Here is a 14,831-nt window from a genome sequence, read left to right on the forward strand (position 1 = left end):
TGGTGATGTTGTATGTCTTCTGGCCCCATTTCTATAGGCAGGGAAAGACACTTGTGATGAACAAGCACGTGGGGCATCTACTTCGAACCAAAGCCATCGAGCATGCAGATGGGGGTGTGGCTGCAGGAGTAGCAGTCCTGGACAATCCATACCCTGTATGAGGGCACGGCCTGGACAGCCTGGACTTCACTCAAGAGATCTTCTATCCCACGTACTTGTCACTAATCTCCGAACCCTCCTACCTTAGGAGGGCCCTTGTCTCCCAAAGTTTTCTAAGGTCTAGTGTGAAGGATCTGAGGACCAGAAAGGCTGTGTTTCCATTAGATGAGATCTAGAAGCCCCCAAATCTTTGAGGTGTGGGAAGGGAGCTGCTCTGAGGTCAAGGTCCATAAATTTTGCCATACTCCTCTTGACCCCTCATCAGCCTTTTCAGCAGCTTCAAGTGCCTGACTTGGGATAGGACTGAGTGGTAGAAAGAGGAGAGATAAGGGGGGGGGGGGCATAGACTTTTTTCCATCTCTGCCTTAAATAAAATTACATTACTGACTGTTGAATCGTTGTTTTGTATACAGAGGAAAGAGGAAAGTTATAATCTAGATCAGCCCACTTACGGTGGATTGGGGCAGGGAATGTGACTGGGCTGTAGTCAGGGTCTCCCTAGACCCAGACCCTATGGATGGGATCCTGAAGTTCCAATCTTTAGTCACTCACTAACACTCCCATAGGATCATAGGGAAAAGTAGGAGTCCCTGACAGAAACCCAGGTGGGAAGGCAACCACAATGGGATATGAAAGTTGTGAAGTGGCTTCAGTCACTCTTACTTAACTGAGGGGCTTGTCAGAGTTCCTGTGAGTGAAGCCCTGCCTGCCTCTTCCCAAAAGTTTTAGAAGGAAGACACTGGGGTAGTCCTCGGGAATATCACTCCCTTTCCCACCTGCCACACAAATCAGAGCAGCTACATGTACAGCCTGAAAGATACCTAAGAAAACCAGTCACACCTTCTTGAGGTCACAAACTTTATTCCTACAACCATGGAGCTTAAGCATCAACAGGGCAAGAGAAGAGAGTTCCATATGAGTGTATCTCTCATGGGCAGGCTCTGTTCATGGAAAGGTGGGTACAGGACAGGGAAGATAAGTTCCTCTGATCCTAGTAACAAAATACACCCACTCCTCCAAAGAAGCAGATGATTTGAAAAGCATCTAGAGACTGAACTGGCTTACACAGCCTCTGGAGCAAAGAGGGAATTCAGACTCAGAACAGAAGCAGCAAAGTATTTAAAAAAATAATTATTATTCCTGGACTCACAAACTGTCATTCCTAAAGACAAGTGCATATCCAAGATAAGTACTGGTGCTTTCTGAGAAAGCTGACACAGGATTTAGGGTTGGCTCCCAGCTTCAGTCTAGGCCCTTATTTACCCTCTGAACTTAGGGACATGGTCTTCAGGTCCCTGTACTGGGCATGGAGAGTTCTTTGGAGACTGGAGACATAGTAGTCTGAGGCTGACTTGGGACTTTGTCCCTTTTGCCTGGCAGTCACAGGAAACTGTCTCCATATAGGGACAAAGTGTGGGTCGGGATTGGCCCTCTGAACTCCTAGAAAGGGGACAGGGAGGACGGACAGAACTTTGGAGAGCCAAGCAGGAGAATCCTGGGTAAAGAGTCTTGTTCACTGGATGGTCAGGCAACGGTGGCTAAAGAGGTGACTGATGACAGACGGGTCAGCCACTGTAGATGTGTCCCCCACGTCATGGTCATTCTGAGCAATCTTTCGAAGCACTCGCCTCATGATTTTTCCTGGGGGACCACAAGCCACTGGTTACTAAGTGACAGCACTGACCCACCCAACCCCACCAAAGGCTTTCATCCACACACCCCATACCACTGGGCCTCAGCCCATCCCAATCCCTGGAGGTATCTGAACATACCTGAGCGGGTTTTAGGCAAGCCAGGTGCATTCTGGATGTAGTCTGGTGTGGCAATCGGGCCAATCTTTTCTCTAACTGTAATCAACAAATCAAGTTTTTCTTCATCACCTTTAGCCAGACTCTCAAAAGCCAAGGGAGGGATGGTTTAGTTCCCCAACTGTTTCCCCTTGAAGGCCCTGTCTACAGAGTCACCCTCAGGTTCTCTGCCTCTCCTATTATATCTTAACCCATGTTCGTGGAACTCTGGCTGTAGAATCAGTCTGCCAGAATTTAAATACACCTTTCAGGAAGTATAGTCTTGGGCAAGTGATTTAACTTCTCTGCACCTGAAGTTTCTTCATCTTTGAAACTAGAGTAACAATAGTATCTCTTTTGTGGAGGTGATTATAGGGATTAAATGGGGTCATGCATTTAAAGCACTAAGCCCAGTGATGGCACAAAAAAAGTATTAAATAGTTGTTGGCTATTATTATTAACCTGTAGAAAGACTAGTGGAAACTAAGTAGGTAGAAATCATTTGGACCATGGGACCCTGTGAGCTCTATTCATGGTTTGGGGAACAACTTGCTGCAGCCCCTCCCCAACAACATGCAGACCCTCTAGTCCTTGCCGAGGAGAGCTCCTTACTCTGCTTCTTGAGCTCCTCAGTGAGGGTGGGGCTGAAGCTGTGGCCATCACACAGGGTAACAAAGCAGTAGAGGCATTCGCCCTTCACAGGATGAGGATGGCCCACCACAGCTGCCTCTGCCACAGCCTCGTGTTCCACAAGTGCTGACTCCACTTCTGCTGTACTCAGCAAGTGTCCTTGTCAAGAGAAAGGAAATGCCATGAGAGATTCCAGCCTTTGCCCCAGCCTTTGTTCCATTGGTACCCGCAGGGCAGACCCCAGTCTGCATGGGGAATGCCCTTCATCCAGTCCTCACGTGGCATGTTTCCAGTTACCTCACCACCCCAGTTTCTTCTAGGCATATTCCAGTGCTGATCATTCTTCCAAAACCTGAACCCAGAACTGAATACCACACTCCACACATGTTTGGTCTGGCCAAATGACAATCCCGGGTCTCTTTATAAAGTCTTTAGCTGGGAGTTGTCAGGGTAACAGAGCTAATGAAATGGTAGGGGGTCCTGGGCCCTCACCAGATACATTGAGCATGTCATCAATCCTGCCAGTGATCCAGTAATAGCCATCCTGGTCCCGCCGGCAGCCTGGGAAGAAATGCACAACATATAAATACCCCACAATAGAGCACATGATCCACATTACCAAACTGTCATACCCAATGCAGTAGATTTCTAGCAAGTCTTCCAGCTTCCAGCCTCCATGATGGTCCCATTGATCTCCATCTCCTAGTATTTAAAGCCCTGCAAATAGTTCTCTTTCTCACTGTGCAAGGTTAGTCTGTGTAACCAACAGAATTTGGCAGAAATGATGGGATGTAATTTCTTTTTTTTTTTTTCCTTAACATTCATTTCTTAAGTTTTAGGTGGACACAATATCTTTACATTTATATGGTGCTGAGGGTCGAACCCAGTGACACGTGCATGCTAGGCGAGCATGCCACCACTGAGCCACGACCCCAGCCCAACAGGATGTCATTTCTGAGATTAGATTACAGAAGACACATTGGCTTCCACCTTGGATGTATTCTCTCAGATCTTGTACCCTAGGGAAAGCCAGCTGCCACGTTGTAAATAGCCCTACAGAGATGGTGAGAAACTGAGTATTTCTGCCAGCAGCCACAAGATTGAGTAAGAAAGTGGGTCCTCTAGACTCAGTCATACCTTTAGATAACTACAGCCCCTACCAACAGTTTGATTGCAATCCATGAGAGACACTTGACAAAGAACCACCCATCTAAGCTGTTCACTGATCCTGATAACTCAGAAACTATGTAAGATAATATAATACTTGTTGTTTTGAGTTACCAAGTTTGAGGGTAATTTATTCCATGGCAGTAAATAACTAATATAGCCATCTCAAGTCGCTGTAACTCAGGTAGTTGTTTTCTAAACAGTAAAGTAGTTCTTATCACTCCCCTTCTTAAAACATGTAAATGTCTCTCATTGTACTTTGAATAAAATCTAAACTGCTCATCATGGCCCACAAGACGCTATATTATTTACTCTCCAGCTTCACGTGATATTCTTCCCTGTGCTTACTACACTCTAGCCATACAGGCTTCAGTCCATTCCTCATTCATTTCAAGCTGTGTTGGAGCTGGGGGTATAGCTTAATGGTAGAGCACTTGCCTAGCATGCATAAGGGCCCTGAGTTACATACCCAGCACTGCAACAAGCAACAAAAAGACAAAAACACCACCTTGTGTCCTACTGAAAACAATACTCTTAATCTAGATTTCTCTGTATCTGGTTCTTTTTCACCCCTCAAGTCTCTGCTCAAATGTCAGTTCAGAAAAGCTGCCTCTGACCACTCTCCACTCTGTGTTGAGTAGCTGTCCCTGAAGACACTCTTTATCACATTATTTTCATCATATCACTTACCTCTACCTAAGATAAGCTTATTTACTTGTTTGCTGGATTTACTGTCTGTCTGTTTCTAACTAGAATGTAAATCCCATGATAAAAGATACCTTGACTAATATTCATGGTAATATACCTTGTGCTTATTAGATCAGTGGTTGGGCATAGTAGGTGCTCAGTAAATACAATATGGACTTGGCGGACAAACAGGCTCCAAACATGGAGACACACATGACACAGTAACAAACATTGCTACATGCTACATCTCTGTCAACACAGGATCAAGAAACAAGAAAACTCTTGGACATTTAACATTAGATGGCATCATCTTGAGACCTTTCCTGCAATACTCATTCCTGTTCTTAAAGTTTTCTCTGTTGCTCTGCCTGTTTACTAGACAGTGATATTTAGGACATGTTCCTTTCTGTTCTCTACCCTTAACCAACTCTTTTGAAAATGGAAGGTGAAGGTACATCTTAATGGGAGGTACAGGGAGAGGCTAGCCAAGGCTCACCATCTCCTGTCACGTAGTACCCAGGGAACTTCTTAAAGTAGGTGGTCTCAAAGCGTGTGTGGTTCCCATAAACCGTGCGCATTATCCCTGGCCAGGGCTGCTTAAACACCTGTGGAGGGAGGAAGGCACAGTGATCACAACTGCTAGGCTGTCTCGGAGGAAGATAATAATTTCTTTGCTAAATATGGGGGGAATATCCTAAAGTCCATTCCTATGAAGTAAGACAAACTATAAGCTTTGGAGATGAATGATCCTGACTTGGAATCCCAACTCTACAACTTACTAACTAGCTATGTGATCTCAGGAAACTAACTTTGCTTCTCTTAGAATCCTCATTTGTAAACCTGAGAAAATAATTTCAATCTTCTTAAGTTATTTTGAGGATTAAATTAATAGTATGTAGAAACTGCTTAGCACAGTATTCTTTCAGTTACAAGCTTTTAGTAAATTTTAAGTCCAGCTTAAAGCAAATGAAAACAGTCATATAAAAAATGGGACTCAAACCAGGTGTGGTGGCACATGACTAAAATCCCTGGTATTCAGGAGACTACGGCATTAAAAGTTTGGGGATAGCCTAGGCAATTTAGTAAGACCTTATCAAAAAATAAAAAGGACTGGGGCTATACCTCAGTGTTAGAGCGCCCCTGAGTTTAATCTCCAGTACCACACCAAAAACAAAACAAAAAAATGGGTCCCACACATGAGTTAATAATAATGTTCTGTGGTAGCAGATTCATGAGAACAGATGGAATTATAGGCTGAGTCAAAAGGCCTAGATTCAAGTCCTGCTCCTGTTACTAACTGTTCTTAGAAAAATGAAATTGGGTAGGGTCTGGAGGACATGGCTGATAAGATCCCTATTAAGTACTAACACAAACATCATAATAGCTAACATTTATTGAGCACTAACTTCTAGGTTTTGTGCTAACCGCTTTCCATGGATTATCTAATTGACAAAACAGCCAAAGGAGACAAAAGTAATATTAAAACCCAACTTTCCAAATAAGAAAAGTTAGGTTCAAAGGTATTAGGTAACTTCTCTGAGGTCATAGAAGAAGCAGAGTCAGGATTTGAACCCAGACAGGCTGACTCAAGAGCCTACATGATTATCTACTATTTTATTAAGCCTCCTGTCTCAAGAATGTTTGTCAAAGGAAGAATTAGGACTGTCTTCCATACCCTAAAAAATATCATTGGGGTGGGGGGCTAGGGCTATGGCTCAGTGGTAGAGCACTTGCCTAGCATGTGTGAGGCACTGGGTTCAATTCTCAGCACCACGAATAAATAAATGAATAAAATAAAGGTCCATCAACATCTAAAAATTTTTTTTTAAAAGTTTCATAGAGAATCTTTGAAAAGAATCTTAAAAGGCCCATAAGAACCTTGTGCACCAAAAGGCAGAGATGCAGGCAAAGTATCTAGAAGAATTCCTCCTGAAGTCTTTCAATAGAGGACAAACCACCAACTGTAGAGCAGTTCTAAGCAGCTATCAAGAGAGATCAGGTTATTAACTCTGAAGTAAAGTAGCTGTGGTAGATCCTTTTCCTTCTTCAAAGGACCCCACTCCACCAAAAAAAAAAAAAAAAAGCAGGGCCTTACCAGATAACCTTCAGCTTCACCTTCTAACTCTTCCCCAGACTCATTCAGGATTGCAGGAGCTACGCCAAAGAAAGGGAAGGACTAAAAGCAAATAGGAGACAGAACCCAAGAAAAGGAATGAGACAATTCTGACTCAATTCCAAAGGAGCCCCAGTGCCCCAAATTCCTCATACATATGGGTCCATTCTCTAGTAGACCAAATACCCCCACAACCCTATCCCTGCCAAGCCCAGGACCAACAGGGGAAATTCACTCACAGCAGAACCAGGTTTCATGGGTGTGGCACCAGGGAGGGGGGTCAGCATGTGGCCACCCTGTGGAAATCAGAGATCAGGGGTTTGAGTCAGTTTTCCAACATTGTCCCTGAGCCCATCCTTCTGAACCCCTCACTCACTGTCTCTGTTTGCCAGAAGGTGTCCACGATGGGGCAGCGCCGGGCACCTACCACCCGGTGGTACCACAGCCAGGCCTCAGGGTTGATAGGTTCACCCACTGTCCCTAGCACCTGCAAGGATGCCCGGCTATGCCTTGGGCAGGGAATGGGAGAGAGGAAATTTCTGAGTACCACTGGGAGCCAGGGTACACATGTCCTGGTCCTTCTCTTACTTTCTCCCCTATTCACATCAGGGAATTGGAACAATGGGGAAAAAAAAAAAACTATGTACAAAGGGCAACACCCAGCTCTGAAGGATTTCTATCTATAGAACACCAACTGGGAAGGGGGTGTCTCACTTGATGACAGGTTCATCTCCAAACTTCATGAGCAGACGAATGGCTGTCGGTGCTGTGTAGAACTTGGTCACCTTGTATTTGTCCACGATGCTCCATAGACGACTCACATCTGGGTATGTGGGGATCCCTTCAAACTGACCCCAGTGAAAGCAGCAGATCATTCCTGGTCCTTCCCAAGAGTCTTACCATTCCCCTAATATTCCCTTAGTTTCAGTATTTTGCCCTATCTGACCAACCAAGTAGAGAACTTCCTAGTAACCACATACAACCCCTCAAGGACTCCTGTTTTTCCAGGAAACAAGTCCACTGCCTCTAGTCTAAGTGTCTTGGGAAGCAGTCACCCAGGATAATCTTGTCCATCCCCCAGCCTAGGCCAGGTGGCCATGAGTTCCAGTTCCCTTCTCACCAAAACACTGGTGGCACCATTTGCCAGTGGCCCATAGGTGACATAGGAATGGCCAGTGATCCAGCCAATGTCTGCTGTGCACCAAAACACATCCTCTGCGTGGAAGTCAAACACATACTTGAAGGTTGTAGCCACATAAAGCATGTAACCGCCAACTGTGTGCACCACACCCTGTAGAAGGAATAGTGCTTCCAGTTGAGCTCTTGTACCCAACTCCACTGACCAAAAAATGGAGGCTGGGCAGAGCTGGAGCAGACCCTTCTCAGGGATTCTGACCCTGTCAGCATCCCTTTCACAGCATCTGTCTCTCTTCCATCTCCTTTCTCCATGTTCCCATCTTATCTCCTTTATCACATACCTGATATCACACATGCATAGCATCCCATCATTCCAACCTACACACTCAAATTCCATGTATTTATTTGTTTGTTTGTTTTTGGTACTGGGGACTGGACCCCTGGATGTTCTATCACTGAGCTACATCCCCAGTCCTTTTTATTTTTTGAGACAAGGTCTCACTAAATTGCCCAGGCTGGCCTTGAACTTGCAATCCTCCTGCCTCAACCTCCTGAGTTACTGGGATTACAGATTTGCACCATAGTGCCCAGCAACTCAGAGTATATTTCTAAGTCACCCACATTACTCACACACACACATGAACACTCCTAGCACTCATCTGTGTATTTGCACCCACACACTCAATTCCACATTGTCAGAGTGATTTGAATAAACAGTAACCATTACCCCCTCCCTAAACTATCCCTAGAAAGGAGATGCCAAAATTGTGTTTTTAAAGACCCATTGAGGGATATTCCAAATGATGGAGAGAACTTAGGGGGTAGGGTAGGTGGGAAAGCAGAGTGACATAGCTTTCAAGTCTTTCAGATCAATTAAAGAGTCAGTTTTCTTAAGTCCTTCCAGCTCTCACACTGTGCTCTAGCAGAGAATGTCAACAGTGAGCCATGAAGAAGTAACTGAATGATTCCTGTGCCCATCCTTGACATTGACACTCTCTTTCCACCAAACCATGAGGGAATGGGCAAGTAGCATCCATGTCAGTCACACGGACTGATCCTTTCGCCATTTTCTGGGCCCCCAACTGACTTATCTTACCCTGGGCTTCACCTTCTAGTAACTGAGAATTTATGTCTTAATTTGATTTAGAAAAGGTAACGTAACATTTTTGAAACTCAGAGTTGTAGAATAAAATTCCTGTTGTTACATGCTTTCCCAGAAAACCACTTTTTACTCTTACATAGTAGAGACAACCACACATACACACTTGCCTTGGGTTTGCCTGTGGAACCACTGGTATATAGGATGAAGAGTGGGTCCTCAGCATCACACCACTCAGGCTCAAACTCATCCCCTGCCTCTTGCATGAGTTCATGCCACCACAAATCAACCCCTTGATTCCAGGAGATCTGCAGAGACAGGAAGACAGGAATGGGCAGGGAAGGACGGTGAGCAACTCAAGATGGGAGCAGGAGACAGCCCTACCTGGCACCTGGAGGGTTGGGGTGGGACTAGTAGATGAAGGTACAGGAAGGGAAGGAGGGCCCTGCAAGGATAGAATGGGCAAAACAAAAAGAACCACAGGTTTCCTGGGTTCTTCAAGCACCCTGACATCCTTTCTCCACCCCTACCCACCTCTTCCCTCACCAAGCCTCAGGCTGAGGAGGGTCCCTTGGTTGGTTACTTCCCATCCTTCAATTCTCAGCTGAAATGTCACCTTCTTAGCTTTTACCTAAACAGTATCTGACAGATTCCCATCCCATCCCTGCTATTCTTATTAATCACATCATATTTCTTTCTCGAATAACATATATTTCTAGTGATCTTCTTTGTTTACTTGATTATTGTCTCCCTTGACTAGATTCTAGTGACCTCTAGAATGACAGTGGCATGTCTGCCCTTTTTTCACCCCTAGGTCCCCAACACTTAGTAAAGTGCCTGACACTCAAAAGACATTCAGTAAAATTTTTGTTGGATGAATGACTAGCACACACAGCCTGCATACACACATGTACTATGGGACTAGGGCTCATCAGCAGGGATACAGACACCACACAATTTAGAAATGCAAAATCAGTCAGAGTCTGCAAGTGAGGTGGGCACTTGACCCTGTTAGTAGTAAAGAAATCAACAGATCTTGGTCCAAGCACTTTTTCCTTGTATATCCACAGCATATCCACATTAGGAGGTTCTCTCTTGCCTTTACAACACTGATACCATGTTTTTTTCCCATAGCAATTTCTGCCTGAGGAGACAGGTTCCATTCAGCAGGAAGCCTTGCTTCAGGAAGGTGGAGAAGGACCAAAGTGGATTCTTCCCAGGAGAGGAACATCCCCCTTTTACTTGATTGCCTTTGATAATGTCTTCTGGATCTGTCATCCTGAAAATTCTCTCAAGTCTGAGACTATTGTCCTTTCCTAGATACAAAACCTTTTTGCAACATCTTTGTGTGTGTGTGTGTGTGGGGGGTGGCATTGCTGGGTATAGAACCCAGAGTAGGCAAGTATCCTACCACCACTGAGCTACATGCCTAACCCTATATCACTTTTGTGTGTGTGTGTGTGTGTGTGCATGCGCGGGGTACTGAGTATTAAACCCATAGGTGCTTTACCACTGAGCCACATTCCCCAGCCCTTTTTATTTTTTATTTCAAAAGAGGGTTTCACTAAGTTGCTGAAATTATCCATGAACTTTCAATCTTTCCTCAGCCTTCTGAATTGCTGGGATTACAAGCATGTGCCATGATGCTGAGATGTATCACCTCTTTGAACACCAGTTTATTTATTTATTTTACATATTTATTTTTTAGTTTTAGGAGGACACAATATCTTTATTTTATTTTTATTTGGTGCTGAGGATTGAACCCAGTGCCTCATGCATGCTAGGAGAGCATTCTACCACTGAACCATAACCTCAGCCCTTAGTTTTTTAAAATCTACTCTTTGCTAGGTAAAATTGGAGTCCCTGGATATATAAAAAAATTATACTGGATTTTAATCCCACTTCTGCTACTTCCTAGCTATGTGCCCTTGAGCAAGTCAGTCTACTTCAAGTTATTCCTTTTTAAATGAGAATAGTCATTTTGGCTTTATAATCTCAAAAAGACTTTGAAAACAGAAGAAAAGGATATTATTTTATAAACATCAAGCTTTGGATTGTTCTGGGGGAAGACTAGTGAATGTCAGAAGGGATAGAGGTTAAGTTCAATGACCACTGGAAGATATACTTAAAGGTGTAAGAACATAGGAGAACTGTTTGGGATTTGCTTTAGATGTCTCAAAGCCCTTTTATATTCATTGGATTTTTTTTAAGTACTTGGGATTGAACCCAGGGCCTCATGCTTGCAATGTTCTACCACTGAGCTACACCTCCAGCATTTTAAAAAATTTTATTTGTAACAGGCAGGCTCTTGCTAAGTTGCCCATGCTGGCCTCAAACTTATGATCTTCCTGCTTCAGCCTCCCAAGTAGTGGGATTACATGTATGCACCCCCATGGCTTCATTAGATTATTGAATGTTTGATGGTCCTAGATGACAAGTAGTCATGTCAATGTTAAAGAAATGCTCTTACCTGTTAAATTTATTATGTGTATATTTGGTTTAAGAAAAAAATCTCAAAGCAGCAGGGTATAATGGTACACACCTGTAATTCCAACAACTTGGGAGGTGGAGGCCAGAGGATCACAAGTTTGAGGCCAGTCTCAGCAATTCAGTGTCTTGAATTTAAAAGTAAAAAAAGACTGGGGATAAAGCTAAGTGGTAAAGTTCCCCTGGGTTCAAGTCCAAATACAAAAAAAAAAAAAAAAATCCTGAAGTATTAGCCACATACTTTGATAAATCAGAAAATAACTCTCCATCTACTCCTCTTTCTGTACTACCTGCCCCTTACTCTAGAGAATTTGAAGTTCTAGCATACGAACATCATAAGAAGGACAATCCCAGTCCATGTGAGGGTGGCATTAAAAATTTTTAAAAAGGAAAAGAAAGAAAAGAGAGAAGCTGCCTCAGCTATAAAACAAGAATATTTTTGGTGGAAGATCTCTAATTAATGAATTTGTATATATATTGTTATATAATCTTTTCTTTTTTTTTTTTTTTGGACTGGGGATTGAGCCCAGGTGTGCTTAACCACTGAACAACATCCCCAGACCTGCTTATTTTTTAATTTAGAGACAGTATCTCACTGAGTTGCTTAGAGCCTCGTTAAGTTGCTGAGGCTGGCTTTGAACTTGAAATCCTCCTGCCTCAGCCTCCTGAGCTGCTGGGATTACAGGTGTGCACCACTGCACTCGACCCAAATCTCTTGAGGTGAGGGTGTTAATGTATTTAAGCAGAACTATGTCAATATTGATTGGAAAAATGGTGCTGGTCTATCGAACTATGAATTGTCATAAGGTAAGAAATGGTCAACATTGTGGTTCTGCAATGAGGGTATTCTTATAATTGTGTACAACTGATTCCTTTGTGTGTGTATAAGTATACAGGGAGGAGTGGAGGAGGTGGGGTACTCCAGGCATGGAGTCAATAACGAGCACCAGGAAGCAGGATGAGATCAATTAGTAAAGTAAACTTTGCTTGTAAATTGAGTGTGGGCCTCATAGGCCTATGACTTGGATCCAGGAAATGATTTGAATTTTCTAAAGTAAAAACTGGGGAGTTGGCCTTTGTCCTTCGACTAGGATAGCTTCAGGGAGGGGAGCTGCCAGATATGGAAGACAAATATAAGGAAGTCCATTGGTGATATGGTTGGGGAGGGTACCTGCAAACTGTACCACGCCTTCTGTTGAAGATTGCTTAAGGATGGAGGGGTCTGGAACTCTGCCAAGATTTTTTACAGCTTTTACTGCCACTTTCAGGCCAACAAACCTAGATTTTTTAAATCTATTTTTATGCTCTTTGGTCTTTACCACCAAGAAGTAAAAATCCAGGAGCCTGCAGTTTGAGGCAGAATTACTAGAGTTTATTATTATTATTATTATTCCTTTTAGAAATGCCAGTCTGGGAGCTGGGGTTGTGGCTCAGTGGTAGAGCGCTTCCCTTGTATACGTGAGGCACTAGGTTTGACTCTCAGCACCATATAAGAAAATAAGTAAATAAAATAAAATTTTATTTACTTGTTTACAAATAAAATTGTGTCCATCTACAACTAAAAATATACTTTAAAAAAATGCCAGTCTGTCTGCTGTGTAAAGGGAAAGCAGTAACAGCTAACATTTATTAAGTAGTTAACACATTAAGCACCTTACATATATTGACAAAACCCCAGAGAAAGGTACAATTATTATCCTTATTTTGCAGCTGGAGAAACTGAAGCAAGAGATCTTAGCAACTGGTCCAAACTTATACAGTAGCAGAGCCAGAATCTGAACCCAATTTGAACCCAAGTCTGGCTCCAGAGCTTATCCTCTAAACTCCCAAGTTTGTTATCCCTTTCAAAAGAAGGATTTGGGTCCCTTGCTTGAGTTTTAAAAGGAAAGGAGTGTTTCCTAGGAATCAGATCTGTCTCTATCATACTAGTGAGAATAGAGAAGAGGGGCTTATATATCTACTATTAGCATAAGAGATTAATCATAGCGGACTTAGAGTAAGGTAACCTGCGAAGATGGTAAATCTCATGTAGGAATAGTGAGCTTTTTTTTTTTTTTTTTTTTTTAAGTAAAGACAGACATTTCCTCCCTTCCTCCCTCCCTCCCTCCTTCCTTCCCTCCCTTCCTTCCAGTGGTGATTAAACTTGGGGCCTCAAGCATACTAAGCAAGTACACTACTACTTCTGGGTTACAACCCCAACCCAGGAGATGTTTGCTTTTAAACATGTATTATCATCTCTCTATTACTACTAAGGAAAATGAAACCCAGAGGGGAGGGAAGATTTATTCAATCAAGGTGCATAGCTAAAACTTGGTCTCTGGACTCCAGGCCCACTCTCTTCTCTAAACTAAACTGCTTTGAACACACACTTATAGATCTCCCATCTTAGAACCTCTTGCAGTGTGACTCTTATTCATTTTAGTATTTAATTACATCAAAAAGTTATGTGTAGTTTGTAAATTCCAAAGTAGTATATAAATGTATTTAGGAATCTTCTTTTCTACTGTCGTGTATAATACTTATTTTTTACCAACTTGATGGGGAATTCCCAAGTCAGGATCTGTAACTCCTCTACTGTCTCTCCTGTCTCTGTCCCAGCTAAATACATAGTAAATGCTTTCTGACAGGTTACCTGATTCCCTCTCCCAGGGTCTAAGCACCAGGAGTGAAATGGGATTTTTGTTGCTACCTATCCGAGATCCTTGCACTATACTGGTTGACAGAGGCAACAACAGACATTTGATTTCACAACACTTGTCAGTGACATAGATGTCAAGGATCCCAGGAGCAAAGGAAGAATGTTAGGTCTGGCAGCCACCTCAATGGGACAAACAGGCAAGAAGCAGATGGACATACAGACAAGCACATAGGGAAGTAGTGCCCAAGGCAGTACAGAAGTGTATACCTGGGGCTGGATGCACTTGAATTTCTTTTTCAGCTTATCCTGTTAAGAGCCCATGGAATGGAAAGGCTGATGAGCAAGATGCAAGGATAGAGGAGTGGGAGGGAAGGGTGAGTGTGTTCTAAACTCCTGAATGTCTCAGATTCCCCCCGCCCCTCACTAGTTTCCCCAGTCTCTATTTTCCTAATCCTAATTCCAGCCTCTCTCTCTATATATATATACATATAGAATCCTTAACACTGATTGGACTCTTGAATTTCCCTAAACTAAACTAGGGCCACTCTAGCCTCAAAACCACTCAGAGAGGGAAAAGAAAAGACAACTCAGGGTCCTTTGAGTTACTGAATCTAAGTAACCTTCTGTCCTTTTGGATCCCAGAACTTTCATTACTTATGCCCACACCTGGAGGCCACCATTGATTTTTCTACTGCACCGGTCAGAAGAACTGGATTCAAAACTAAGGAGCCATCCTAAGGGCTGGACCCTGGGCAGGCATCCCCTAGTCTATAAAGATAGCCCACTCTAAGTCACAGCCCAGTCAAGATGACTACATACAATCACTCAAGTTGGCATATTTCCCCAGTCCTTAGTTTCCCCTGTGCCAATCAAGATATCCCAACCAGCACAAGAAGTCTCCTGCATAACTTTTCATGCTAAGTCCCT

The 14,831-nt window shown here is 43.3% G+C and overlaps 2 protein-coding genes across 6 annotated transcripts in view; one reads left to right on the forward strand and one right to left on the reverse strand.

Moving 5' to 3' along the window:
- Positions 1-10,120, forward strand: part of Gss (glutathione synthetase) — a 40,595-nt gene extending 30,475 nt beyond the window's left edge. For 2 of the 3 annotated variants that reach the window (XM_015481417.2, XM_048811080.1), the window contains exon 13: positions 38-554. In XM_015481417.2, the coding sequence (XP_015336903.1) occupies positions 38-161 (124 nt within the window). In that variant the 3' untranslated portion in view covers positions 162-554. Of the gene's footprint in view, positions 1-37; positions 555-9,913 lie in introns of those variants that run through there. The other variant, XM_015481426.2, reaches the window with a different exon arrangement.
- Positions 1,004-14,831, reverse strand: part of Acss2 (acyl-CoA synthetase short chain family member 2) — a 48,611-nt gene continuing 34,783 nt past the window's right edge. For 2 of the 3 annotated variants that reach the window (XM_048811078.1, XM_048811079.1), the window contains exons 8-19: positions 14,172-14,210; positions 8,950-9,087; positions 7,664-7,834; positions 7,258-7,391; positions 6,920-7,052; positions 6,783-6,839; positions 6,526-6,606; positions 4,927-5,035; positions 3,069-3,137; positions 2,559-2,735; positions 1,932-2,006; positions 1,004-1,800 (exon numbers count right to left, since the gene is read on the reverse strand). In XM_048811078.1, coding sequence (XP_048667035.1) covers positions 1,673-1,800; positions 1,932-2,006; positions 2,559-2,735; positions 3,069-3,137; positions 4,927-5,035; positions 6,526-6,606; positions 6,783-6,839; positions 6,920-7,052; positions 7,258-7,391; positions 7,664-7,834; positions 8,950-9,087; positions 14,172-14,210 — 1,311 coding nt within the window. In that variant the 3' untranslated portion in view covers positions 1,004-1,672. The remainder of the gene's footprint in view (positions 1,801-1,931; positions 2,007-2,558; positions 2,736-3,068; positions 3,138-4,926; positions 5,036-6,525; positions 6,607-6,782; positions 6,840-6,919; positions 7,053-7,257; positions 7,392-7,663; positions 7,835-8,949; positions 9,088-14,171; positions 14,211-14,831) is intronic. The other variant, XM_015481404.2, reaches the window with a different exon arrangement.

Source organism: Marmota marmota, unplaced genomic scaffold (assembly GCF_001458135.2).
Source record: "Marmota marmota marmota unplaced genomic scaffold, marMar, whole genome shotgun sequence".
Classification (NCBI taxonomy): domain Eukaryota; kingdom Metazoa; phylum Chordata; class Mammalia; order Rodentia; family Sciuridae; genus Marmota; species Marmota marmota.